Source organism: Eurypyga helias, unplaced genomic scaffold (assembly GCF_000690775.1).
Source record: "Eurypyga helias isolate BGI_N326 unplaced genomic scaffold, ASM69077v1 scaffold38637, whole genome shotgun sequence".
Classification (NCBI taxonomy): domain Eukaryota; kingdom Metazoa; phylum Chordata; class Aves; order Eurypygiformes; family Eurypygidae; genus Eurypyga; species Eurypyga helias.
In genome coordinates, this window is record NW_010261807.1 from 9,072 (window position 1) to 35,602 (window position 26,531).

A 26,531-nucleotide genomic window follows, 5' to 3' on the forward strand; every position below is an offset into this window, starting at 1 on the left:
CCAAGTACTCACCGTGTCTACAGGTGCTTCGACTGCCGCGTCAGTGAAGAAGAGTTTATGATTGGATAGGAAGACCATCAAAGCAAAATTGAGCTGTAGTTCCAGAATCTTTATGTATTGGAGCTACTTCTGATTGAGCCACCAAGGTCCCCTGGATCCCAGAAGTCTGGGAATTCAGATAATATAGCTGCTTGGTGCCGGGAGAGATTCATTTTGAAAATTGTTTTAGCTGTATGTTTTTTTAGAGGTCCTAAGAGGTAATCTACAATTCTGCAAAAGTGTGGTTGGTACCCGGGCACCTTCGCAGATGCATTAACATCGGTCTGGTGTTTCACAGGACAGAGTTTACACATCAAAACTGAACAACTTGATTTATTTAAAATTCACCTCAAAATGCATTGTGTTTAGTTTCTTTTTTAAAATGGACATTCAAAGCATCAAAATATTACTAATTTAAAAAGAACCTTTGTTAAGAATAAGATAATTTACATACTGTAGGTTGTGGCTGTGAGGGGAGAGAAACAACCAGCGGTAGATTAGGCACAGTACTAAGGCCAACATGCCAGAAAACAACACAGCTCGACACTCAACTTTTAAAAGACCTGGACAAAAACAATTGGGTGGGAAAATAAAACCACCACTTACTCAAGGGTGTTTGTGTAAAAAACAAAAAAAAGGTGTTAGTAAGTTTTCTACCTAGACCTAACTCACTCACATATTTAAAGAACCCTATCTTCTTCCAAATAACAAAAAATGTTTCTAAACCAAGGCAGATTATTATTTGGAACTGGCATAGTAAAATAAAAGATCACAGTATACAGAGCTTAAAATCCTGTACCAGGAAAGAGCAACAAGTGGGATCATTTAAGTATGTTATCTAATTTTTAAAAACAGAGATATAAAATATCAGTTGCATAGGGATTTAAATATAAGGCCAAGCAGGAGATTAAAGTAACAGAGATCGTAAGAAGGGCACTATGGTGTCAAAACATAGTATTTCCATTTGAATTAATGTCTAATTCAAAATCACAGTATTTTGCTAGTACTACAAACAGTGAATGTCAAACTGTCCCATTTATCTTGAACTCAAAACTGACATTAGAACTTCTAAACAGTAAAAAACTAAAGCTCATTGTCTAAACCTGATCAGTGAATTAGCACAACAGTGCTTGGTACGTACCTGATTTATATACTCTACCTTCTGTAAATAATATAAAGGTTATTTCATGTTAATACATGTGAGATCACAATTTTACTGCATGCCATCAGTGGTTTGCAGGCTTACTTGATATTTAATTATTCAGTCTTTAAAAGTGTAAGATCCCACCCTGCAGAATCTTCACCCATTGAACACAGAACACTGTCATTAATAAAATACAATAGAAGTTCCACCACTACTAACTAACATAAAAGCCAGGATTGTATGTCTAAACCCAGTACAGTTCATTATTATTAACTCACAGCAATTTTTGTTAGGAAGGTAACCTGTAGACTTCCAAATAATCTTGCATGTATTAAATATAAACAAGTATGTAACTAACGGTCATCTCTTGGCATTTCAAGTAGATTATTCAATTGTGAAAGTATTTCCGCAAAAATCAATTTTAAGTTGTTAAAATGAAGTTCAAATATTAATTTCTGTATCTACATGTAGCTTAATTAACCTAAAATTGTAAGGAATAGTAGTGTAAGGAAAAAAAAAATTCTCCAGATGAATTAGGCGTTAAGGTACACTAACCCGGAATACCTGAACCAACATTGTAACTGAAAAAGTGCATAAACATAGTAATACTACAAATGTGTTAACTACAGAACAAAAGGTTTTCTGAAAGCTAAGTGATACTATTTTACATGTTATTTACAGGCTGCAATTTTTCCAGAGACCACATAGCCACTTTTATGACCTCAAAATTCCTTTGATATATTTGAAGTGTCCTTTGGCTTCCATCCTATTCGGTCAAGAACCTATTCACACACCAGTGAAATCAGGTACTGTACAGTCCAACAACATTGCCATTGTGGTTCTGCAATTCTTCAAAATTCACTCCTTTCTGTTCTTTCAAGAAAAAGCAGTATTTTCATTTCACACTTTTCGTAGGTGTTTCAGATTCTGTAGACTGCCTCCCATCAGTCCATGCCTCACGTGTGCTCTTCAACGCTAGCGTTTTCTGCTGGTCAACCACAACGTAATCAACTCTTTCATCTGCCACACTGCTGCCTGAGCCACTGCTCTTTTTCTGGGAGCGGCAAGGGAGAGTGAAAAACATGTTAAAATTAATTAACAACAAAAAGTAAGTAGCTGTTCCAAACGGATATAGAACAAGCATAGGTTTGTCTGAAAGATGCAAATAGGCTCTTCAATTGACCATTTGACAAACTAGTTAAGATGATCTTGCTGGAGGCTCCCTCTTTTCCAGCAACTACCTGTGTGAAGAAATTTTAAACTCTTGATGGCAGAAATGCAAGAGGAAGATCTGCTTACCTTACGAGGTGGGGTAGATTTTCCCGAATCTAGATCCAGATCTAAATATTCTACTTGTTTATCTCCTTTAGGTTTTACCATAGGGCTGCTTCCTCCATCAAGACTGTTGCTTCCAAACAAATTCTGAAATTGTAATATAAATAACTTCAGCTACAAATGTACATGCTAATGGTCCACATTATCAAATACACTTATTATAAGCTGCCAAAATATTAAAGGTTAATGAACTGACTAAGAGGCCTTGCAATCAGTTAAACCATGCCAATTTGATTGACACTGTATAACAAGGGGATAGATTCTAAGTCAAAATTGGGACAGAGACAAAATCCAACAGGGCAGGGGGGTGGGGGAAACTCCCAAACCAACCCCCTCAAATTTAAGGTTGCCACCAAACAGATCTGTGTCTTCCACCTAATGTCCTTTTCATATCATAAGAATGGAGCGCGGTTTGTTCTTTTTAAATGAAGTTGTTACATCTCAAATTTAATATTACTTAATTACAAAATCTTTTATTTCCTTAAATTGCTGTTCAATACCTTACAAGAATTTCAGCCTTACAATAGTGGCAAAACTTGAAATGAAACTTAGGCATTTCATTCAAAAGCCATCATGATCAAGCTGAAAATCAAAATGTATTATTGAAGTGATAAGACCAAAAGATTAAAACTTAGGAAAACTTGGGTAGGGCTGTGTGAACTCAAGCTCCATTGTATATACCTAAATTTCAATTAGCCCAGACTTTTACAACCTCACCTCCTCTGTCCTCTCCCAGCCTGATCCCTCCCTCTTAACAGGTGTTATAGGAACAGTACAATAGAAGGACTCTTCTCTAAAAGATAAAGAAAAAAAAAGGAAGACAGAGGGCAGCAGTCAGCAAAAAATGAAGAGGAAGGCAGCAGGAAAGACGGAAGGGTAAGGCTGTCAGCAACTTGAAAGAAAAAAGCAGAATATTGCCGATTTTATTAAATAAACCAGAAGTATGACAAGTCCAAATAAGATCCTTCGAAGCTGATGACAGAAAAAGATGAAAAAGTATGGACTCCTTTCTAAGATGCAGTTGGAACAAATAAAAATCTTAAAAGCATCTATGTAATTGGCACATTTTAAAACAAAGGCCTTGAGATTTCTGGAAACATTCAGGTTCTCTAGAAAATAAAAAAAAAAATTATGGGTTAAAGCCTAAGAGGCTGGGCTTTTTAAATTGAAGGTATCCATTACATCTGTATCGTCCAACTCATTTAAGTGGTAACAACGACAAACAAACAACTGAGACAAAGTTAATTTTTGTTGCCCAAGTTCTCTAAACAAATTTCTGCATATTTTACATACAAAAATCAGGTTCTGTATCAATGTTTCCAGCATAAATAAAAAAAGCTATTACTCTTTAAACAAAAAATAATCTGTTATTTCAAACAAACTCAACAGGCAGAACATATGCATTAGAAAACAGAAACTTTAAATATGTAAATGAAAATGAAGGGAAGTCTGTAGAGCAACCTTAAGGAATGAACAGTGCAAGCAAACAGAAGATATTAACAACAGGCTGCCTGAGCTGTGATACTATATTGTCGTTAAACCCCTGAAAGAGCACTGTGCAAGGAATCAACAGAAACCCTCAGTTTGAACCTGCCACCGGAGAACTGTGGGCACAGGCCATTCTAAACAGTTGCGTAAAATGGGATGTTTCTCACAGCCACGGAATAGGACGTTACTGATTACTTACCAATCAGTCTCTCACAAGAGAGGAGCTAAGTTTCTATGCCATCTACCCCACTGCTGAAGGGCACTTCACCTGGGAAGTGCACCTGTGCTGCTGGCAGGTCAGACAGGGCACAGAGCCCCGGTCAGGATGCTCCAGAGGCTCAGGAGCTTGCACCCAGTCAGAGCTGCTGCAGAGACTCAGCAGGAGAGGCACCCTCAGGGGGACCCAAGAGGCAGTAATGGTGAGCTGGAGGGGAGGGAGACTGGAGAAGACCAGGGCAGGTACCCAGAGCAGCAGGGGATGGGGAAGCAAGCAGCACTGCAAGAGGAGCAGAGTCCAGGGCATAGTGCAATGGGCTAGCACATGCCATATTAGGAGGTAGACAAACGAACAGCACAAAAGAGGTGCTAGACAGGCCCTCCCCAAAGGTCTTTCATAATGCTTTATAGATGAAAAGCATTGCTGTATTCTCTACTAAAAACCCAAGCCATAAAGATGTGGCAAATGCATTGAACTATAATGCTGAGCTCAAGACACAGGTTTTCCTCCAGTGCTTTAGGGATATTCTGGACCACATTTTAGTTTAGGCCTAGCTTTACTGCTACTCTCTTACTTTAAAATAATGTTACTGGTTCTTCTCCTCTTTCCCCTTCCCTCCCAACCAAACAAAAACCACAGAACATATCATTAACTTTTCTTAACTAGCTCCACACTTACTGCACTGCAAGCTGAGTCTCAAACTTTATTATCTGAGAAAATTTTCCCCCAAAGGAGAAAAATATAGATTCTAAATACACAAAAATCCCTTCTATACTTGTTTTTGAAAGAACACTAATAAAAGTACCTAAAGCTCAGTTTTTATAGAATGTAAACAACAATCATCAATCTTTGTTTTTTAACCTATTCTGCCACAGTTCGTGGAAAAAGTTCTATTAATAAAGGTTTTTAAGCATGTCTCAGAAGTCCCAAAACAGTTTATTTCCCTAGATGTCATAATACTGAACTGGTACATAGCCAAGGACAAGCAATTACAAATAGGAGAGTTTAAAAAAAGAAAAAAGAAGTCATGTGTATTGAACTGTTTTGTACAATAGATATGTATATTAACCATCCTCTTTATATAGGATTATGCTTTTAACTTCTTCAGTGAAATCTTAGCAAAATCACAGGTTTTCTATGGAGATTTTTAAAATTATTATTTTGATCTAGAAAGCAAGTGATGTCAAGTGAAAGGATCTGTGTTCGCATGATTTAAAGGAAGGACTGCGCAGGAAGAGAGTAGTTAATACGTAGATTTTACATACTGGGTCTTCAGTGGACTGATTTGGATTCATGGATACATAATTCTCTTCACTGTCGTGCGAATCACTGCTGGAAGTTGTGCTATGAACTGAATCCGGTCTGGGAGACATGGGAAACCTGGAGGAGCTAATTACCAGGAATTATTTTACAAACAATACATCTCGAATATCTTAAACCTCCTGGTAAACAACAAAAATAAGTATATTAGAGCTGAAATTTTCATTCAAGTTTACTAGAGTGTCACTTCTTTTAGTTATATACAGTCCCTTATATTTAATATGACAGAATAAAAATTTGTATGGACACACCTTGCTTCGATGCACGTGAGCATATATACACACCCACACACATATACAAATGCACACTTCCAAAGGAAACTTCAATTTGTAATATACCGGCTAAAAATATAATACGGAAGTACACACATTTATTAACACTCTAGTCAACAAAAAGAATTAATCTCAAAGAGGAAAAGCTAAGAAACTTACTCTCGTGCAAAGCTTCTGGTGATAGGAGATCTAACTGGGGCTTGTAATTCTTCCCATTCAGGCAGAGGTTTTATTTCTAGTGGAGCTGGTTTTGCTATAGAAGAAACAGACAATCTTAAAGCACAGAACATTCCTAAACAAACTTGAATGTAATAGCTTTTCAAAGCCTTAATACCAAAAAATACTATTTTTTTAAATAGTAAATGTCCTAATTGGGAAAAGGAGACACTGTTCAGTTCTCAGAAAGCCATGATATATTAACTTATATTTTTAATCTTTCCAGGTACTGAAAAGCAGCTTCAATTAGAAAAGAACCCACAATTTAAGAATTTTGCAAGATATACTTCTATGTAGGAATTCTGTTTTGAAAAGAGACTCTGAAAATGGCAGCATCATGTTCACTCTGCCATGACGACTTGCTGAACTCAGAAGCCCAGGATCGGGCTGATGGACTGTTTCAGCAGAGCCAATTCTTTCCTTGTCTTGCAGACAATTACTATTATGCAAACTTTGCCCTCGCTGCATACATGTACCCTTACTGGTGAGGTGTCACAGCTCCAAGTGTGGGCTGAACCTGCAGCTAAGACTAAGTCTGCAAAAGTGAGATGAGCCAAAACCCAGCTTCAACTCCAAGAAGTGCTTGGCTTGCTTCAGTGCTTACCAATGGACAACCACAGCAGCAACGTGTTTGTGCCACTAGTGAGAGTTAACACTGTTCTCGAAAAGATGCCATTTTTAAATTCCATTTTCAGAACAGAACCACAAATAGATGATTAGTGAGAAACACACTATCTGTCTCTCCAGCTTGTATGCTTCACACCTCCTAAACATTTTGTGTGTGCATGTGTGTGTAAAAGGACTTGTGGGGAGAAAAAACAATTTAAAAAATTCACACAAACTGCTGTCACAGTTTGAATCTCAATTTCATCTTCCCTAAAACTGTTTTTAGAAAATAAAATGCAATGTCATTACAATAACAGCCCTTTCTCTCCTTGCCCTCCCCCATTAGTTTGCTGCCGATTAGCAGATTTACCAAGGTCAAATGTCAGGCCTAGGGCTCTACTTCATGTGGAGTTAGAGCTGTCCTAAGTGACCACATGAGGAACTGACAGGGATCAGTTGCTTAATCAGTGTGGTTGTCTCACAAGAAAAAAGCAGAACTGTACTCCACACAATTTCATTATACTCATTTTTCAGATTGCATTTACTGAAAAGTCAGCCATTATATATACTGAAGATAAGGACCCCCGATTCAAATTTTCTGGATAAGTATCAGTCTTTAGCATCCCAAATGGTTTTCTGTTACGAAGTCATAACTACATAATGCTGTAAGTTTTGACACTCAAAGTATATCAAGCCTACTCCAGGAATTCCGCCACTTTACCTCACTTGCTCATAAAAAGCTGTCCCCACAGACTCAGAAGAGGAACTACAACTCATCTCTAGATATAAAGAGATATAAGAGTGGCAGATCTGAACTTGACTTAGGCAAGATGACACAAAATGATGAGCTTGGCTCAAGTCCTCTGTAGAGGCCTGAGAGTACCTGGTGTATATAACTGGTGAACAAGGTACTGCTCCAGTCGAAACAGTCAGGACTTTGTCCAAAGCACACTGAGAACAGCTGGAATATTTCATCTAGTTGCAATGGGCTTCAAAAACCCAAGGTAATGAGGAGTGACTCTTTTGTGAGATCACTGACATTATTTGTAATCTCCTCTACTTCTTGTGACTACATAAGGCACCACCTCAGCACCTTCAATAAAGCCCAGCAGTGCTCATTAAGATGCATAAATAAATCTCTGTACTAGCAAGTGGTTAGGGGATTGGTATTTTGCTGTATTTCAGTGTTTATTTGGGTCTCCTGCTGTTGGCTAAACGGTGGTTTCAGGTTATTGCCTACCAAAATTTATTTCAAGCAACCTACAGTTAAGTTATATATACTAATTTCTAAATAAGCAGACGAGAGTCAATTCAAAGTATGAACAGCTACATCTTAAGAGATCAGAACACCCATGTTCATATTAAGGACATGTTTTTAATGTGCTGTTCGAGCCAGAAAGACTTTAATTCCTAATATAGGAACTTTATGCCTGGCAAGGAAAATGTATCTCAGATTACAGCAGAAGTAAAAAGGCTATATATAAGTTAGTTATCCTAGAATAACAGTTTTTTTAACTTTTGCTTTACTTAATTTTATAAATCCCCATATACATACAGTGCTAAAGTACATACCCTTTCTTCTTGTAGTAAAGTCACCTATGGTTTGTGAATCAGTTCGCTCTAAACCATGTGGTTTAGGTCTTAAAATTTTAGGACTTTGACCTAATTGGTAAAAAGAAGACTCTCTTAATAATATTCTATTTGTAACAGGACAATGGAATTTTGTAAATAAACAGCACAACCCCCTGCAGAAAGGTTAATGCCACAAGCATAAGCAAGCTGCTGAAGGAGAGTTTTACAGTCTAGCTAGGTCTCACACTAAGGGCTTAAGCACCAAACCAGAAAGAAAGAAAACATTGCATGCAAGTAATTCGTTGGAGGCAAGCATAAAAGATGTATAAAAAGGCTAAAAAGTGCATGAACAAATACTGAAACTAATCATTACTATTAACTGATTTCAAGTTGCATTACATTAAAAAATTCCATATTTGAGAAATATCTAGCATGACTAGAGAATAGTCATGATGTAAGCTGAAGTACCCTCAAAGAAATTAAACCCTCTTTAGTTATATTAGTTACATTAGTTTTGAAACAGTGATACTCTCGGGAGGTCTCCTATCCACTGTGCATTTTCCACTTGAGAAGCCTCAGGAATCATAGAATGGTTTGGGTTGGAAGGGACCTTAAAGATCATCTAGTTCCAACCCCCCTGCCATGGGCAGGGACACCTTCCACTAGACCAGGTTGCTCCAAGCCTCATCCAGCCTGGCCTTGAACACTTCCAGGGATGGGGCATCCACGGCTTCTCTGGGCAACCTGTTCCAGTGCCTCACCATCCTCTCCGTGAGCAATGTTTTCCCTGATGTCCAATCTAACTCTACCCACTTTCAGTTTAAACCTGTTACCCCTTGTCCTGTCACTACAGGCCCTTGTCAAAAGTCCCCCTCATCTTCCTTGTAGCCCCTTCAGGTACTGGAAGGCTGCAATAGGGTCTCCCCAGAGCCTTCTCTTCTCCAGGCTGAACAAGCCCAACTCTCTCAGCCTGTCCCCATAGCAGAGGTGCTCCAGCCCTCTGAACATCTTCGTGGCCTCCTCTGGACTCGCTCCAACCGGTCTATATCCTTGTGATGTTGAGGGCTCCACAGCTGGACACAGCACTCCAGGAGGGGTCTCATGAGAGCAGAGTACAGGGGCAGAATCCCCTACCTCGACCTGCTGGCCACGCTTATCTTGATAATCCTAGGGTATGGTTGGCTTTCTGTGCTGCCAGCACACACTGCTGGCTCATGTCCAGCTTTTCATCCACCAGTACCCCCAAGTCCTTCTCTTCAGAGCTGTTCTCAATCCGTTCTCTACAACACTTTTTCCACACTGCACTGGTTAAGCTTGTACCCCAGAGGTCTGTATCTCTCTTTAGCAAACACACCTCTCCAACTTAGCAGACACATGGGAACTTTCCCTTCAAGCTCCCAGCCTGCCTACAGTCCCCCCATCATGGCACAACACAGCCTCCACCACAAATGACCCTGTCATAAATTTACATTCTCTAAACCCTTTTTTAATTGTATATAATCTATATACTAGTGCAGTATATGCACTAATCATTCCTCATACTATTAGCTATCCTCAGTCATGCTATTACACAACATAACACTTCAGATGAGTCTGATAACAAAGTGAAGAGTACAAACAAAGTCAACAGTGGGGTCAATAAGCCCTGTAAGTCCCTACAGGCAGTAATATAACCTCTCCCCCAACACAGTTCTTAGCCAACTTGACCAAACTCTGCATTTCGGGTCACATTGTCTATTTTAAATAAATATGACCAATAATGCATAATAACTCTTATGTGTCATAGAAGTGTATCTGAGAAAGTGTTAATATTAGAAAAGGCAAGTGCCTTCGAGTGGCACAACAACAAGGTATATGAAAGGTAAATCTTTACAATAAACCAAATGAAAAGTTTAAGTCCGCTTATGTTAGAAAGTTGCCCTGCAGCACAAAATGGAAAAGGACAGGTACAGACTCAGATGTGGGCTGGTACTACCAGCAATGAGTGAGAATCCTTTGTGAAAAATAAACTTGGCAACAAACACCAGGAATTTGCAAATCTCTACCCCAAGGGTTTTGCATATGAAGTGCTCTATTACTGTTATCACTGAAGTATTGGGAATAATCAACTAACAACAAGAAAGGTAAACAGATAGGTTTTGTACTGGATCTTAACTTCTACACAGTGCTTCTGAGACACCATGCACATAACCCTACATCTATTTATTTACTAGTAGTGCTGCACAGCAACATCCTTAAAAAGCAAAGGACATGAAATGACTTTTACACAGACAGTTCTTCTCCAGTTTCAAAATCAGATGCTCCCTTAAGTGTCTCAACATGCCAGTGAAAAGACCAAGCAGTTGGGCAATGCTGACCAAAGACCCAGATTGTAAAGTGGTACACAAAACATTTCCATAAAGTATGCTGTTGACTGGAGCTAAGTCGAAAACATGACCTAACATGTTGGCACAGTTCGTTCTGAGCTGATTCGATATTCTTGCCTACAACTCTACCATAAAAGTTTGCCTATATAAAAAGGCCAAGATCTTAAATCGATTGAACAAATGTGGAAGAGCAAATTCAAACACCTTTTATTAAGAACAATTTGTTGCTGAATATCATTACCTAACACATTAACTTTGTGTTCCACAGTTTTATAATTGGATTTAAAAGAAATTTGGCCCTATGCAAGTCAATTTAAAATGCCAATCAATGCATTGACATAAGAGCGCAGATTGTAAGTACAGTAAGACATCTAGCAAGGCTAACAGGGTTAATGAAATTACTTAACCAGTGTGTACTTTATAACCTTGCTGCTCTTACAGCCAAACATATGTCTGAGTGCCTGAAACCCGTAACACAGAAGATAAGCACATGGAACTCGGGGCTGTGACTCATTTCTACTTTTCTTAATGATGCTAATGTGGTCTCGTGCAGCTAACCTTGCTGAACTATGACTATCCCCATCTGTAAATGTGAATATTATGTAATTGCCTGCCTCATATTTAATTTAGCACTTACAAACCATTCTGAGACTTTGAGAAGAGCTATATAAATAAACACAGGCACCTTTAATATTCCTCTTCTGCATCAGACAAGAACATACAAAATGTTACAGTATAAAATAATCTCACTAAGCTTTCAACTCTTGCTGCTGACAGTTACACTTAAATAAATTTGGAGGTAAAACAGCTTGTGCTACCAGCTAGCCAGAATAATGCAACTGCTCTAGTTTAATATGTCCCAGAGAACTGAAATATTTGTGGAACGGTTGTTTTTCCTCCTTACTAAACAAAAAAACCAAAAGGCCTAATCTCTGTTGAGGAGCTTACACTGTGCAACAGAAAAACCTGACACCAGGCAAAGGAAAAGGAGGGGGGCAGAAATCGCAACCACACTGAGGTTACTTATTTGTGTCTGTGTAGTGCAGAATTCCTCCACCCTATTTTTTCCCCATGTAGAAAGATAAAGTAACACAAGCTAGGGCACAGAAATCCCTCAATCACATCCCTTACTCCCTCAAAAGACTTATTTTTAGTAAATCCATCAGAAAATTTAGCAGTGCCATTCTTTATCTAAGGATTGTCAGTTCAGTCACTGTCTTAAGGCACATCTCTGAACAGTAAGACATATTTTTGTAGAACTTTATATCTTAAGTACTACAACTGGAATTCATGGTGCTGTTCCCAATGAACCTTGCCGATTTTCTCCAAGAGCACATCCTAGCTGAATAGAACATGGAGGAGAAAGTGCCTCACAGCCGTACAACAGACTGGTCCTCAACATTTCTATTGAGAAATAATCACTAGAGATAATTGTCCTAGAGCTGTTCTTCAAATCAGCTTAGTGAAGGAGGAAGGACAGTAGGTCTCCATGGAGAGCCTGGCTCCACACAGCATTCCAACACCAGCAACACTGAGGAACACATTTCCCCTGGTTTAGGCCCACAGGGCCAAATCTACCTCATCTAATGTTGAAGTACTCACATAAGACAATGCTTTTAACTTGCATGCCTATTCTGGGAAAGAGAAACCTGGGTAAAAAATTATAGGGTTTTTTTGTTTGTTTGTTTGTTTTTTTAAACTGAAAAGGAAATAAATTGTGTAACAACACCATGGAACGCAGACCTATGGGGGGAAAAAACCCAACCAAACAAATAAATTATTGCAAGTGAAACCAACCAAACAAGAAGTGAAAATGGGATGTTTTCATTGTCCAGTCAAGTCACCACCTGTGAAATGCAAAGTGCTACAGCCAGGAGAGAACCTGGGTCTCTGCACGTTCTATCAGCCGAATACTGTGCAAGGGCACTCTGAGCTGAATAATCACTAATGAAGTCTATTTTTCTAACAAATGACTGCTTGTAAAAACCACCAAGCAGAACAAGCGATTATGGATCCAGCGTTAGAGCGCACTCAGATGGCATGAATTCTGCTCCTGGCATTTTGGTGTGTGTCAATGCCGCCTTTGTCCGAGAAGTCACCAGGAGAAGAGTCTGTTTCACATGTTTGGTTTTGTTTCAAATAACGGTTTAAACTGAAAAACCTTCTGTTTTTTCCATCGGCTAATGTATTCTCTTCTTGTTTTCCACAAAACACTTGGAATACAAAGTTGGGGGGAGGAAGAGGAGTCCCACTGTAGCGAATTCCTGCATGAGAGTAGGTGGGTCCAAACATTTTTGTTTTTGAGGACGTAAGCCACTCACTGAAGAGCCTCACTTGTTTTCAGACTATCGCCTTGAAGCACTAGTACTAAACAAGATTTCTGTTAAGAACGCTTCTTTCCTGACTGCCTGCTTGCTCCATGGCTTGCTGGCAAGAGATTTTACGTCAGGAAATTGCTAACATCCTCATGAAAGAGGCCAACGCTCTATTTAAATACCAGCTATTTAGGGCTTCAAACTTTAAAGTAAATCTACTAATGTGACATAAAATTTAGGAAATGTGTGATCTGTTAATGCCGTTTCCTGGCCAACAGGACTAATCCTCACGAGACAAGGAGATCCGACATAGGAATGCTACAGCAGTGCTTTACTTGGAACAGGAGGGGGACAGCAATGGGCAAACCCAGCCACATAAGTACCCTGCATCCAAAAAAGTAAAGAGAGATAACTAACAGCAGTTTCCCGTTTCCATTAAAAAATACAGCTCTTCGCCCATTTTTCTCTGTAAGTGGAAAAAACTGAAATTTGCACTGAGGTCCAAGAATTCCAGTACTCAGAACCACTGTAGTTTTTTTCTTAAAAAACAAGGATGGAGCTCCCAGAGTGTTACTCCCACAGGGTTTATTATTTGGCTTTCAATTCTGCAGAATAACCTCCCCCTTTCTTCTCTTCCTCTTCCTCACCCCAGTGAACTCTGATTCCAGAGTTCAGAGTCTTCACCACAGAGCTATACAAATATCCTGAATTTGCTTTTTCATCTCTGTTTTTATTAAGACTCTTTCCTGCCAAGGTACTTCTAATTAGAAACATGTATTTAGTTATACAACATTCATATCCATTTCCATACTAGTATCCAGCAACAAACAGGAATATCAATAATATGCTTAGTTCTAGTCAGTGATACCACATGGACGGGGGTAACTATAGCCTCTTCAGGACAGTAAAAACAAACTGATATCAATTTATTCTTTCACTGTTACAAAATATAAAAAGCAGTCATGTGAAGAGATGCTCTCAGGTTTTCTTAGATATCTTTACCTTCTCAAAATAACTTCTCACTGAGCACTGGTACTTCAAATACTCCAGAAATTAAGAATGAATTGGAAAAAATAGCTGGTTCTAAAGAAGTCCAACTGCATCTGACAGCTAAGGTTCACTGGTATTCATAAAGTATTTGCCAAATGCCATAAAAACTACTCAGAAAATACTAAAGCTATTAATCATCCAACTACTATTTGACTGCTGTAATTAACAAGTAAAGTCTACATGTCTGTATTTAAAAAGCCCCCAAAGCATGATGAACGGCAAGCGTTCAGTAAGTCTTTTAAGACAGTGTTCTCGCATGTTCATTGATTAGCCGTTTAGAGCTGCATTAAGATTCACGAAGGCCAAGGGATACTACTTTGACGTGGTTGACGTGGCTTTGACCTCCCCCAACACACACCCTAGCCCATGAAGAAGTTACTCGCTTAGTTTTTTTATGTTTTGTTAAAATAAAAAAAAAAACTAAAAAAAAACCCCATCAAGCCTACCATTAATTCTATAAAAAAAGCCAATAGAACAGCATGACAATATGCACAATAAAAACTACATGTCCCTAAAAAGGCATTAAGCATACAGGGAAGAAAACAAAAAACAAGGAGAGAAGAAAAAAAAATGGGGTGCTATTACCCGTGTTCTCCTGTTCCTCCTCTCCTTAGCATCTTTGGAGTTCAACACTATCATGTCTGCCACTAGTATCAGAGCAAGTCTTGCAGGTTGTCTTCAGAAAAGTCAGATACGTTTAATTTTTTGAAAACCATCCAGTAAACCACAGCTTCCTTCACAGCTGTGGTGCCGCCATCCAAACACAATCTTTACTTGAAATTATTTGTTGTTTCAAAGTTTTATAAGACAAATCACAGCTGCCACTTTAGGACCAGTATATAGTAGCAAGGAGCTATAGGATAAATTTGTATTTAGCCTGTTTTAGGAACTCTGAGGCAACACCCCACATCCCTAAAATTTTTTTTTTTCCCCCCCTCCAATTCCTAAATGGAATGAACAGGAGGTGTAGCTTTCAAGAGTAAATGGAAGGATTAAACACATGGATTTTGCTTTCTTCAAAACAAAATGAACAGTACTGCTGAGGAAAGTCATGATGAAAATTAGTTTCTTTTTAAACTGATCTACAGTTCAGTTCTTGCTACTGATTAAAATTACCATTCACATTTTTTCAATGTCTACCTGTCCTTAAGCCTGAGAAAATGAGTGATCCTTTAAGAATATACAAGATAATCATGGTAGTGTAGAACACTGCAGTTGTTGCCAACTTCTAAGTATTATTTTTAAAGAAATGTCGGCTCCTGTTGTCATAAATGCCTTAACTGTTTCTTTGAAGATTTATTTCAGGATGGCGTGGTGCTCCTGCTATATCAGGATGTGCAGTATGTTCACATTGTCCAACTCAGACACTCAAACATGTAAATATTTAACATGGAAACTGTTCACCGGACTATTATAACTAACAATGATTAATGAGGGTTCTTAATTTCCTTAACAACTACCTAGTTTGCTTGGGATTTTTACAGCATCATACTACACTACAATGGGTCATTATGCTGGTCATCCAGGAGCATCACAGTGGGTCCTACAGGGGCCAGAATATGGCAGATGCTTCCTGACAAGTGAAAGCTCTGTACACAGTTACTGCTTCAAAGTGGGCCTATGCTCTTAAAGAAAAACGGAATTTTCTATGGAGTTAATCTGTTTGGGAGATGCTCACGAGTAGTCACGACAAAGATGCAGTCACATTTTTATAAGCAATCCACATATTTGTGGTTTAACCACATAGATTATGTCTTAATCTTAAATGAGAAAAATCTATTAGAAAAACAACCAGATAAAATTTTTTAACATTTTCAAAACAATCACAAACCCCAACTCCATGAGACTTTTTCTTCTCCCTTGGTTTATTTTGTTTGTTTGTTTTCAAGGTTCAACTGGGTATTTTGTTTGCATGAAAAGAAATGTATGCATCACTCACTGTCTCCAATTCCTAATTTACCACTTGCTGGGCTGAAAATTACCAGGGCCAAGCAGCAGTCTCTTTTAAAGGCAATCGTATGAACAGTTACAGGAAGCCTCTCAGACTAAACACTGATATATTTTGGTTGAAACATAAACCTTTTGTAAAAAAACAAAGGTGAAAATACACTACACTAGCTGTTGGTTATTTTTGCCATCAGCAAAATAATCTGTGCGATCCAACACAAAACCAGGACTGGAAAATCTAGCTTAAAGTAATCTTGAATGCAATTAAACTCACAATATTTGGATGAATACAACTGCTATTCAGACAAATGGAGCATAGGCCAGTGCCATGTTGTAGGCTGGGCACCCCAGGTTCTTTACTGCCTATGTCAGCAATCTGGTCAGTGGCTGAGTGCATCGTTCTACCACAGCTCCCCATGACCCTGAACTAGGATCTGTGCTAAAAATGTTTTACGAGAGAATTCAGCTTAAGTACCGTGAATCAAAAACACTACAAAAATGGCAGCATTACACTATATTCAAATGATTGAGATTTAACTTCTGGTTTCCATTCCATCATAGTCACGAATTGTTAGTTCAGCCATATGCCCCCAGTTCATACATTCCTTTTCAGAAGTTTAAAAACACCCACTCTGGCACACAGACTCACAGCCCCTCAGAGAAGTTACCAAGTTACAGTAAGTAAGGCATCAAACCAAGACTTTGAAGAACTAAATTCCATCATTGCCAATTCCACCATTGACTGAACTGATGCAGATATTGAAAAACTACGTTTTATCAGTGGAGATGGCAAGCACATATTTCTCAAGTGTTAAACTTCACAGAGGAGATGTACACACACACACAGTTACATACACTCCTAAATGCTTATTTTTTTAAAAAAATAAATCTTGTTTTGTAGTTGTTTGGTCTTAAAGTCTTGCTTTAAGATCACAAACCCCACCCTCCTACCCCTGGAAATAAACTATGGGGTAGGAGGGGCTCATTATCATGCCCAAAGGCTCACCGACATCCCCCACCACTCAAATGCTGCCTCCTGACCTACAAAAACCAATTCACGCTCTACCCCTTTTATTTTTGACCATGTACTTCCCTTGATCTCTGACTTACGTCACGTTTGTACTGAAGATTAAGATTGTCTAGACTCGCAGACCTCTGTCAGGCCTTAAAATTTTCTTGTGGACTGCCAGCTCAGCCACCTGGGACCTGCCTTGCTACACAGAGCAGTTCCCTGTGGAACAGCGAAACGTGGACTACAGTCCTGCAAGCTGTCAGCAGGATGGAGATCACAGGATCCACTGCCTCGTATCATAAACCTTCTCAGATTTTCTGAAAGAGCCCTAGGGAAAGTATGAAGTGGAGCAGAAGAGAATCTGGCTGTTCTTTGTTGTCTTAGCTGTCTAGGGAGTATTCACCTCACTGCATTTGGGCATCTTTAATTCTACTGCTCCTTCTTGGATAAACAGTATTTTGAGGAAGGATTGTGCGTCTGTCAAAACAAAAATCACAAACACTCTGGCAGAACCAGTTACAGTCTTTGAACGATTCCGAGAATATGACCCAACTGCATGGATGGATGCAGTATTTCTTCCACTTGAAACCTTTTGCTAGCAACAATGCTTCCCATTTAGCATCATGACTACATGCAACCATAGCAAGCTAAAGCAGCCAAAAAGCAGAAATACAAAAATCAGTAGAGACAATGGTTCTTTATTACAAAAAAGAAATAGCACCCTGAAAAAGCAAATGAAAAAGAGATTATTTTTGTCATTCAATTACAGGCAAATGCAGAAATGCACCTGGCCAAACGCTCTGCATTTTGTCCCAAGCAATATATCACTTACCTTTTGGTATGCTCTAAAGAAATAGTAAAGTGCTTTGATTCAAGCTATTGGGGCAAGAAGCCAACACCATGTTTTGAAAGTACTTTCAAGGCTTCCAGAAAGTACTGGAAGCTCCCTGCATTTACAGAAGCAGCTGTGAGCTAGAAAAATGAAACTACAAGAAAATGCAGTGCAATCTCAAGGCTGTAGATGGTCGTGTTTTTTTAATTTGTTATTATTTTTTAACCCATTTTCTGAAACAACGTTCTTCTAGAAACCAGCAGAAAAAGACACAGGGTATCTCATAGTTCACCACGGCTCCTGGCCCAGGCTACTCCTATATGTGGGAAGCCCAGAGAGACTCAGGCTCTCACAGTAGGTACGGGCAAGCACCCTCTCCTCAGGAGAATCGGCACAAACTTCAATGAATTTTAGACCTACTTATTACCTACATTTAGTTTACCCATGTTGTTGATTTTTCATAACTCAGTCCTCTCTCACAGTCACTACTTCTATATAACTGTACTTATGCTTAAAATTTTGTAGAATTTTAACAATTCATTAGATTATCCAGAACATCAGGTGCTTATTGTGAAGACATACACATTACAGTCAATGCTGCTGATAAACAGATCGCCAGGCCCTTTGCTGCCTGACGCATTATTCTTCAAATCCAGCAGAATCAGAAGTCACCGAGTACGTGTTTCACCTCAGGTTTACAAAACAGAAACAGCAGAAGGAGAGCAGGCTATATACAACAGAATGGCCACTCCATTGCCAAACTATACTGCCTGTAAACAGTAAGTCTTAAACCAAAGAAAAATAGAGGAGATAACTAAGCATGTTCATTTAACAACAAGCAGCAGTGCATTCTTTTTTTATGGGCTAGTTTCACTGCATTATTTCTTTGTGAAATGCATTTTTAGCACTGAATATAATGAACCCCCCTGGCCCACACAGAAACGTTACTGAGCAGTGGTCTTCAAAATTCTTGAAATAATGGCATATAAAAAAAAAACCCACATACCCAAAACCCCACAACACACACACAAAAAAAACCCACCACCAACCTAAAACATTGAAAGGGTGCAATACCCAGGAGATAACTATTTTATGTCACATTTCCTGCCTTTCTATGTCTTTCTTAAGTTTTATTGAACACACTGGCCAACTTGTTACTTCCTATTCACTAACCTGTAGCCTAAGACCATCACAGTACATTCATATAAGCAGAAACAACATGAGAATAGAAGCCGCTACAAGAACTTGAAAGCTGGAAAAGCACACACTCATTTTAGTTAGGTAAGGGCCCACTAAAACAAGAGTTTTATCCTATTTAAATTCAAAAGGAACTGCAGTTCCATTTTCCCAAAGATGTTCCTGAAAGAAGGTTTTTTGCATGGAGAACTCACTATGGAAACAGGAATATATTACCATCCTGATGTGTCATCACATCTGCTCTTCACAACAATGGAAGACTCGAAGTAGTACACTTAATAAAATCTGAGTGAGCCAGTGTGTGTGTGTGTTACTAAGGTAAAAGTGATAAATCAGAATCATTAGCATTCTTGGTTTCAGCCTCTAAGCATTTACTATAAAATACTTACTTTAGGTGATAGATTAGTTTTAAAGTAAAGCTATCTTTAAATTACATTAAATAATCATATCGTTTTACACTGATAACAGCTTCTAAAAGTCTAAAGGCAAAAAATGTAGTCACATTAAACTCATCAACAGGTATGTTAGCACACGTAAAAATCTTTTTCCTGATGTTAGCTAGGCCTTTCTATACGTAATGCATTTGAGGACAGGAGCAAAGCAGGAACCTTACACACCACTTTCAGAATGTGAAACACTAATTCAGTTTCAAGAAGAAAGATGCAAGAGCAGTACTGCTGCCCAGCAGACATCTGTGCAACTGCTTTGCACTGCCAACAGCAGAAGTAAGCAGCTTTTAAAAGTAGTAAATTTCTATGTTGTAATGTCAAAACATTTTATCAGTAAAATACACAAACTGGCCAGTCAGGAAAAATATTTTAAAGCAGTTCAGTGTTTATTTTGAGAATATTTTCCAGTATCAGCTTTCATAAATCTGTTACTGTCCAGTATTTCTTAAGAACTAAACAAGACTACTGTCTGGTAAGACAAAAACAATTAGACATAAGCAGAGAGCCAAGGTCTTGCAAAAGGCATGCCTCGTTTTCCGAAGATGCATGGTCAGAACGAGACACAGTACTTCCCATTTCACGACAAAATCCTCTATATCACAATGAAATCTACTTCACTTAAATCACAGGCTGTTTTCACTTAGGGGTAGACTAATTTAAAGCTTTAGTCAGTGAATATTTTGTATCATCTGAATATTTGCCATCCAGTTTTCCCCAAAATGAAGATGCTCATTCTGAACATAAATACTAATTTTTCAAGCACGCAGTTCTAAAAGTAGGACTTACTCAAATATAAAATAGTGCAGACATTTGACCTAATGTTCTTCTGCAAGTAAGCAAGCTATCTTTCCTGAAAAACCGCATAGTAGGGAAATAAGTTACTTACATTTCTGATAAGCTGGCTGATAAAACATTTTAGATTAACTGGAAAGTCTAAAGTATTGATTAGAATCATAGAATCATTTAAGTTGAAAAAGGCCTTTAAGATCAAGTCCAACTCTTAACCTAACGCTGCCAAATCCACCACTAAACTATGTCCCTAAGCACCACAGCTACACATCTCTTAAACACCTCCAGGTATTTGCCTCTCAACCACTTCCCTGGGCAGCCTGTTCCAGTGCTTGACAACCCTTTCAGTGAAGAATTTTTTCCTAACATCCAATCTATTAGCGATTCTCTATACAGGTATCACTTACAGACACAACACAACAGTGTCATCTTTGTAAAGAACACCAATCACCCAAATAATCCTTATTTTAAGGAAAAGCAAACCCAGTATATACCAGATTCAAGAGATTAATTTTTTTAGCATAGCTTGGAAGGGGCCCTCTAAAATTTGGGGTTTTTTTCAATTTTGTCACTGAAGTTATTGCAGCTTCCTCAGACTGATAAACAGTCATATTCCACATATTCAGCAGTTTAAAATATTGCCACATAAATCTACCTTTCTTTTTGCTCTGTGACTTTGTTTAATGTACCACACTCTATAAAGGCATGGAAATTTTCACCTACTGCAATTTATACAAACTTCAATGTAGGCATGGCGCCCAGCTCCTGTGATAAAGCAAATATATCTTAAGATCTCATCTGGAACCCAAGGAAAATATATATGGTAACCTCAGAGCCCGTATGTTTAACATCTTCCCCTGACTGCCCCACGTGGCCACTAGCATTTAAGCATTAAGCAGCTCCAACATCAAGTGATTCTCCTTGCTTTTACAGACTGAAATGAGGATTTAATGTGACCTACTTAGTAGTAAACACTATTTCTTCAATCTAATTCTTCCTTCATTTGAAGCATTTGTATGAATAATTCTATGTAAGAACTTCTAAGACCATTATATGCTTTTAGTAGGACTAAAAAGCAACAGAATGTACAACTCATTCTTGTTGCATCAACTAATTTCTTCTAAGAACGTTCACATCAAAGGAAAAAAATGAAAATATTTAAATAAGTTATTTTAAACTTGTACTTCATACAATGAAAATGTGTACTGATCCTGTACCAAGCACTGTTATGGCTATAAATTTGTATTCTACCGAATGCCCAGTGCACTCTCTCTCCATCACAAGTCAGTTTGCTGTCTTCTATGTATAAGGACTAAAACTCACACTTCTGACTGCTAGCAATTCTGTGTCATTTTTTCCACTAATAACTACAGCAATAAAAATTAAAACTCTGCTTGTATTTGGCACTGTTACTGTCATGTTTTAATATGCCTAAAAATAATCCTAGGATTCTTTTGTGTTATGGCTATCTCCTAGAATAAAAATTATTTCGTTAGAATTTCTAAGAATATGATCATTTTCCACTAATCCAACTGGGACTTCTATGTTATTTTCTTAGATGATAAAAATCAACTCCTATTGGATATTTTCCTCACCTTTTCTGTCTGGTTTGAGGTTCCGATCCACTGGTGGTGGCTCACATTCCGCAGCAGGTACTGACCGTCTGGGAGGGGTCTTTGGACTGGACCTGAAACCCATGTGAGCAGGAGGAGGGACTTGCTTTCCAAATAACGGAAAATCAAACGTGCCTGGTGTCATTGGTACATAGTTTGTTTCCTGGATGGGTTCAGTGAAGCTGCTGGAATGCTGTCGTGGAGGAGAGTTGGGATTCATTGGGACATAATTTTCATCTAGTTCTTCACTTGAAACACTTCCCACTGTCAACATGCTTCTGTTTTTCTAGAATTAACATATATTTCCTTTAACAAAATAAGTTATGCAATCAGCTGTGAATCATATGAGTTTTTTAACCTAATCTACTCAGATTAATATATTTTACTGAAACTGAAAAATCACAAACACCATACAGCTTGCTTTTTTACATGGGAACAAAGAACATTCAAGCACTGTCGCCTCTCATCACATCAAGTCATACTTACGAAGTGGTTATGGAAGCCCTCCAATGAATTAGATCTGTCATTCGGAAACGTTCGTGGAATATCATAACAGTCTTGAGAACTAATTTCTAAAGAAACAAGAAGAGAAAGTGGCTATTTATTTCATCCCTGCTCCTGTTACTTGGCACCAGGCATCCGGAGTCTGTTGTTATTTACTGTCTGCTTCTACGAACATGCAAACACACCTCCTGAAGCTGTGGCCCATAGATTTTATCCATGTACTTGAGATGACTGTGTTCACAAACTTAGCACTCATCAGTCACAACCTGAAGCTCTTTAAAGTGGCATTTTTCCACGACAAGAAAAAAATTATTTTTCCTTTTAAAAAAGCAGAAAAGCATTACTTCCAGGGCAAGAGTGGGTTTTGAGATACTGGGCCCTCATGAAAAACCTATTCTAAAATAAACAAACAGCAGATGTAATTTAGGGTCTCGAAAAAGGTTTTCTGACTGAATGCCATTCCCTTGGACAGTGCTGATTCAACAGGGCACAATCTGTTGCAGGTGAAACCCAGCTCTCAGCTCCCCAGTGCAGTCTCCAGGGGCTTTCAGTTTGAACTAAGTGCTACAGAACGGAGGACGTCTCCATTTTCAGGTTCCTGGCTTTTGGCAGTCTGCATTAAGGTGCTCCTCACCTTCGTGGCTGCTTCTCTGTTGGACAGGGGTGTCTGAGAGACACTTGAGTCCCAGGTCCTGCTCACGCATGCAGGTGACAGGCTGCCTCACCCTGCAACAGGCATGTCCCTTCTCCTGATGCTGAGCCAAAAACTCTGTGAGCAAACTCTGGGCTTTATCCCTGCCTCACCCTGAAAAAAAGCTCTGAGGTTTTTTTGAGATTTCCACCTCAAAGGAAAAATAAACACTTCTGCTATTAAGCACCAAATTAAAACAGTTTTTTCAGAAAGGCTAATTCTCCCGAGGCTGATGAACTCAGCCTTAGAGTAGGAGCACTCACTTACAAACTTAGCAAAATGAGAGAAGACAGTAAAGCAAACAATGGTCTTTCAGGGTTTTACTTCATAAAACACTAACAACCATCAATATTATTACGCTTAGCCTACAAAATGAATAGCAAACAGGATAATACTATCTCAGCACCTGCCTGGTCACATCCATTCTGTACACTGCCTCCTCTTAAACAGCTTTTTGTCCTCTTCCTCACTTCAGCCTCCCATCCCGTATCTAGCCCAACTCAAATAATTCTCCTTTAAAATCCTCTCCAACATAAGCATCGACTGTAACTAGTTCAAAATTCTACTTAAAAAATAACACCGTGATCCCCACCTGCCTCAGGAACCTGAAAAAAATTAAACTCAGCCCAAAAGTGGTTAACAAAACTAGAACAGCAGCTCTCTAATGATAAATACCAGCTTTCCAATCTCTACCTCTTGCTGCATTTCTCAAATTTAAATCTGAAAGAATAAAAACAGGAACAAAAAAGCAGGCAGGGGAAAAAAAAACCCAAAAACCCCAAAACAACCAAAACCCACCACCACCACCAACGTACTAGCACATATGGAATAACAACATTTAGGTAACTGTAAGGGAAAACTTTGATTTTAATTAAAAACTGCAGTATTAATATCTACAGCAAGAAGAGAAATAAAAGTAGGTGGAAACGATAGCCAAATCAGGGTTGATCTCAAAGCCCTGGGCATATACCATGTCCTGCTGACCTCCAGGAAACACAGCTTCTGCAGATTTGGACCACTATACACTAACCTTACTTTGGTCCTTCTGAAGGACTGATAACCGCAATACTGAACTCAGCTATATGAGCTTATTAGCAAAAAAGAGATGATTAGTTCTTCACTGCTGTTTTCTAAAGAAGAAAAACACCATAAATATATCTGCCTTCTAATATTTTTAGTTAAGACTGAATGCTAGAGTGCAATATACATCCCTTAGCAATGTTCTGGGCTTTGCTGTTTTGATTGATTCCTTTAATAACCTTTTTTTCCTCTTTCTTACGCATTTTAAGCACTGCAACCAGACTGCTTTGTAAATGGCTACCCACTTGTTTTTAAAGGCTAGAAATGCCCCTCATAGCATTCAGCCCATTCCTGTCACTTGTACCACACCACGCATCACAAGATTACATCATTTAAAATTCAAATTCTGGAAGCCCAGGATAAAATACGGAATACTGACCTTTACGAAAGATATTCAAATCTACAGTTGAAATGGTATTACTGCGTGAGGGTGGCGCAATAGCTACTGTCAGTGTCTGAAGCAGTGCGACTAATGCTACATGTTTCCACAGGAGATCGATCTGCAGCGTGGTGAGGTTTTGGTGGCCGAGGTGGAGGAATATCTGGAATAGTCTCCAGCTTTGAAGTCTGAGACAACGTTCCCTCTGGAAAAGTTCGTGGAATCTGGTAAGTACCTCCAGGTGTGGGGGGAATGTCATAGCTAATGGAGATGTGTCTCATCTGTGCATCTAACGAAGATGCTGCTGTCGGGGTATTGAAAACATGTTGCTCTCCTTCTGCATCAGTCCCAGATGGAGATGCTGCCTTCGGTAAAACATCCTGTGAGTAACTCCTAGGCAGGTTATAAAGGCTGCAGTCTGCCAGTGTCAGTCCAGAACGAGAAGGCGGAGAGTCATAGACACCCTGCTGCTGAAAAAAGCCATTCACAGCATGCTTGCTCGCTGACGGAGCAGGAGTTTTGTGGGAGGGCACGTTATCATTGCAGTCTGTTTCAGAAGAGCTGGATTTTGCCGAGTCAGCATGAGATCTACACATAAGATTGTAAGATTTAAGTGTTGATGAACATATAAAAGAAAAACAAACATTACAAATAATAAACACAACATAAAATGTAAACAACTAAAAAGTCTGCCAGTCTCCTTTTTTTTTTTAATGAAATGCTGGAACTCAATTATTAAACAAACAAACAGTAGTACTTAAGAAGGACCTAACTAACTACATACATACAAATCCATGCATGTAAACAGGTAACACAAGTGTGGAGCTTTAGCAGCAACCAAACAAGTTGATGTTTCATAAAGCAAGTGATTTCCATGATGCCAATCTGGAGCAGTTTGTTTTGGGGCTGGAGGTTTGGGGTTTTGGTTTTTTACCCCACACTGCGAACTAGCATCAATTCAATGGCACTGTTAAAGGTAAAAATAATACACTCAGTCAATCCTTGGGTTTACAGCACTTGCTAGCTCTATGAAAAACACATTAGAGAAAAAAAGTGACTGTTTAAGACACCCTTAAGTGCATGCCTGAAGTTATCTACTGACCATATAAACTGGTTCAAAATACATAAAGGAGAGATAAATAACAGAGAAGAACAGAAATAGGAGGAAGATACCATACTGGGGGGGGGGGGGGGGGGAGAGGAATCTATAGGACAGGTATGCGCAAGAGTGCTTTTGTCTTGAATGCAAGCTAAGGCAATGTGTTGTTAGATAAAACTGCAAAGGTCTACCTTTGATTTGTTTAGCATTTTCATCTTTCATGAGGATAGCACTCATTAATACTGGTACTAACCAGTACCAGTGAACTTGGGTGGAAAGTAAACACATTGCAATCTTTATTTTGGTGGGGTTTGGTTTTTTTTTTTGTAAACCTCCCCAGTTACGTCGCTCCAGGCAGAGAAATTCTGTTCTCAGTCTGACTCCTTGCTTAAATGAAAAGTCAAGACAGTGGCAAAATACTAACACAGGTGGAGTTAATGCAGTCCATGCACATTTTGATCAACTATACCATGATATTTCCTATTTTCATTACCAAAGTATCATACCACTGCATTAGTTTATACAGATATATGTAAACATTTCAGCCTGTGTATGTATCAAGGAATAGCTGCTATACTAGTCTTAATAATAAGCTCTACTACACAACTGGACCATGCAGTTTACAAAACTTCTGATGAATAAAATAAATAAAGAAACAACAGTATGACTACCACAAGAAGCATTTTTCCCTTTCTTTTAAGAGGCTCTCTACCTCAAAGCAACCACAACCAGAATTTATTATTCAAATTTCAATTTGTCGATAAGATCACACAAAACTTTCTTTCTTAAGGGACAGCTGGATTTATCTCCCAGGGTTTTTGGTAACCTGAGGAGAAAGAAATCCAGTTTAGCTATTCATTTAGGTTTCCTCTGCAGTCGTTGGGAGAAATGGAGATTGTGTGAAACACAATCTGCTGCTCTTAGATATCCATCTAAACCCGATGATTCACTCCCAATGTGCCTCTCTGCCAGCTATCAAGGGAACAGACATGATTAGCT

The 26,531-nt window shown here is 38.7% G+C and overlaps 1 protein-coding gene across 1 annotated transcript in view; it reads right to left on the reverse strand.

The window, feature by feature from the left end:
• Positions 1–760: 760 nt before the first annotated feature.
• Positions 761–26,531, reverse strand: part of GAB1 (GRB2-associated binding protein 1) — a 42,420-nt gene continuing 16,649 nt past the window's right edge. The window contains 8 exon segments of the mRNA XM_010155499.1: positions 761–2,237; positions 2,483–2,605; positions 5,489–5,612; positions 5,975–6,068; positions 21,762–22,065; positions 22,266–22,351; positions 24,434–24,489; positions 24,491–25,021. Of these exon segments, the coding sequence (XP_010153801.1) occupies positions 2,079–2,237; positions 2,483–2,605; positions 5,489–5,612; positions 5,975–6,068; positions 21,762–22,065; positions 22,266–22,351; positions 24,434–24,489; positions 24,491–25,021 (1,477 nt within the window). The 3' untranslated portion in view covers positions 761–2,078.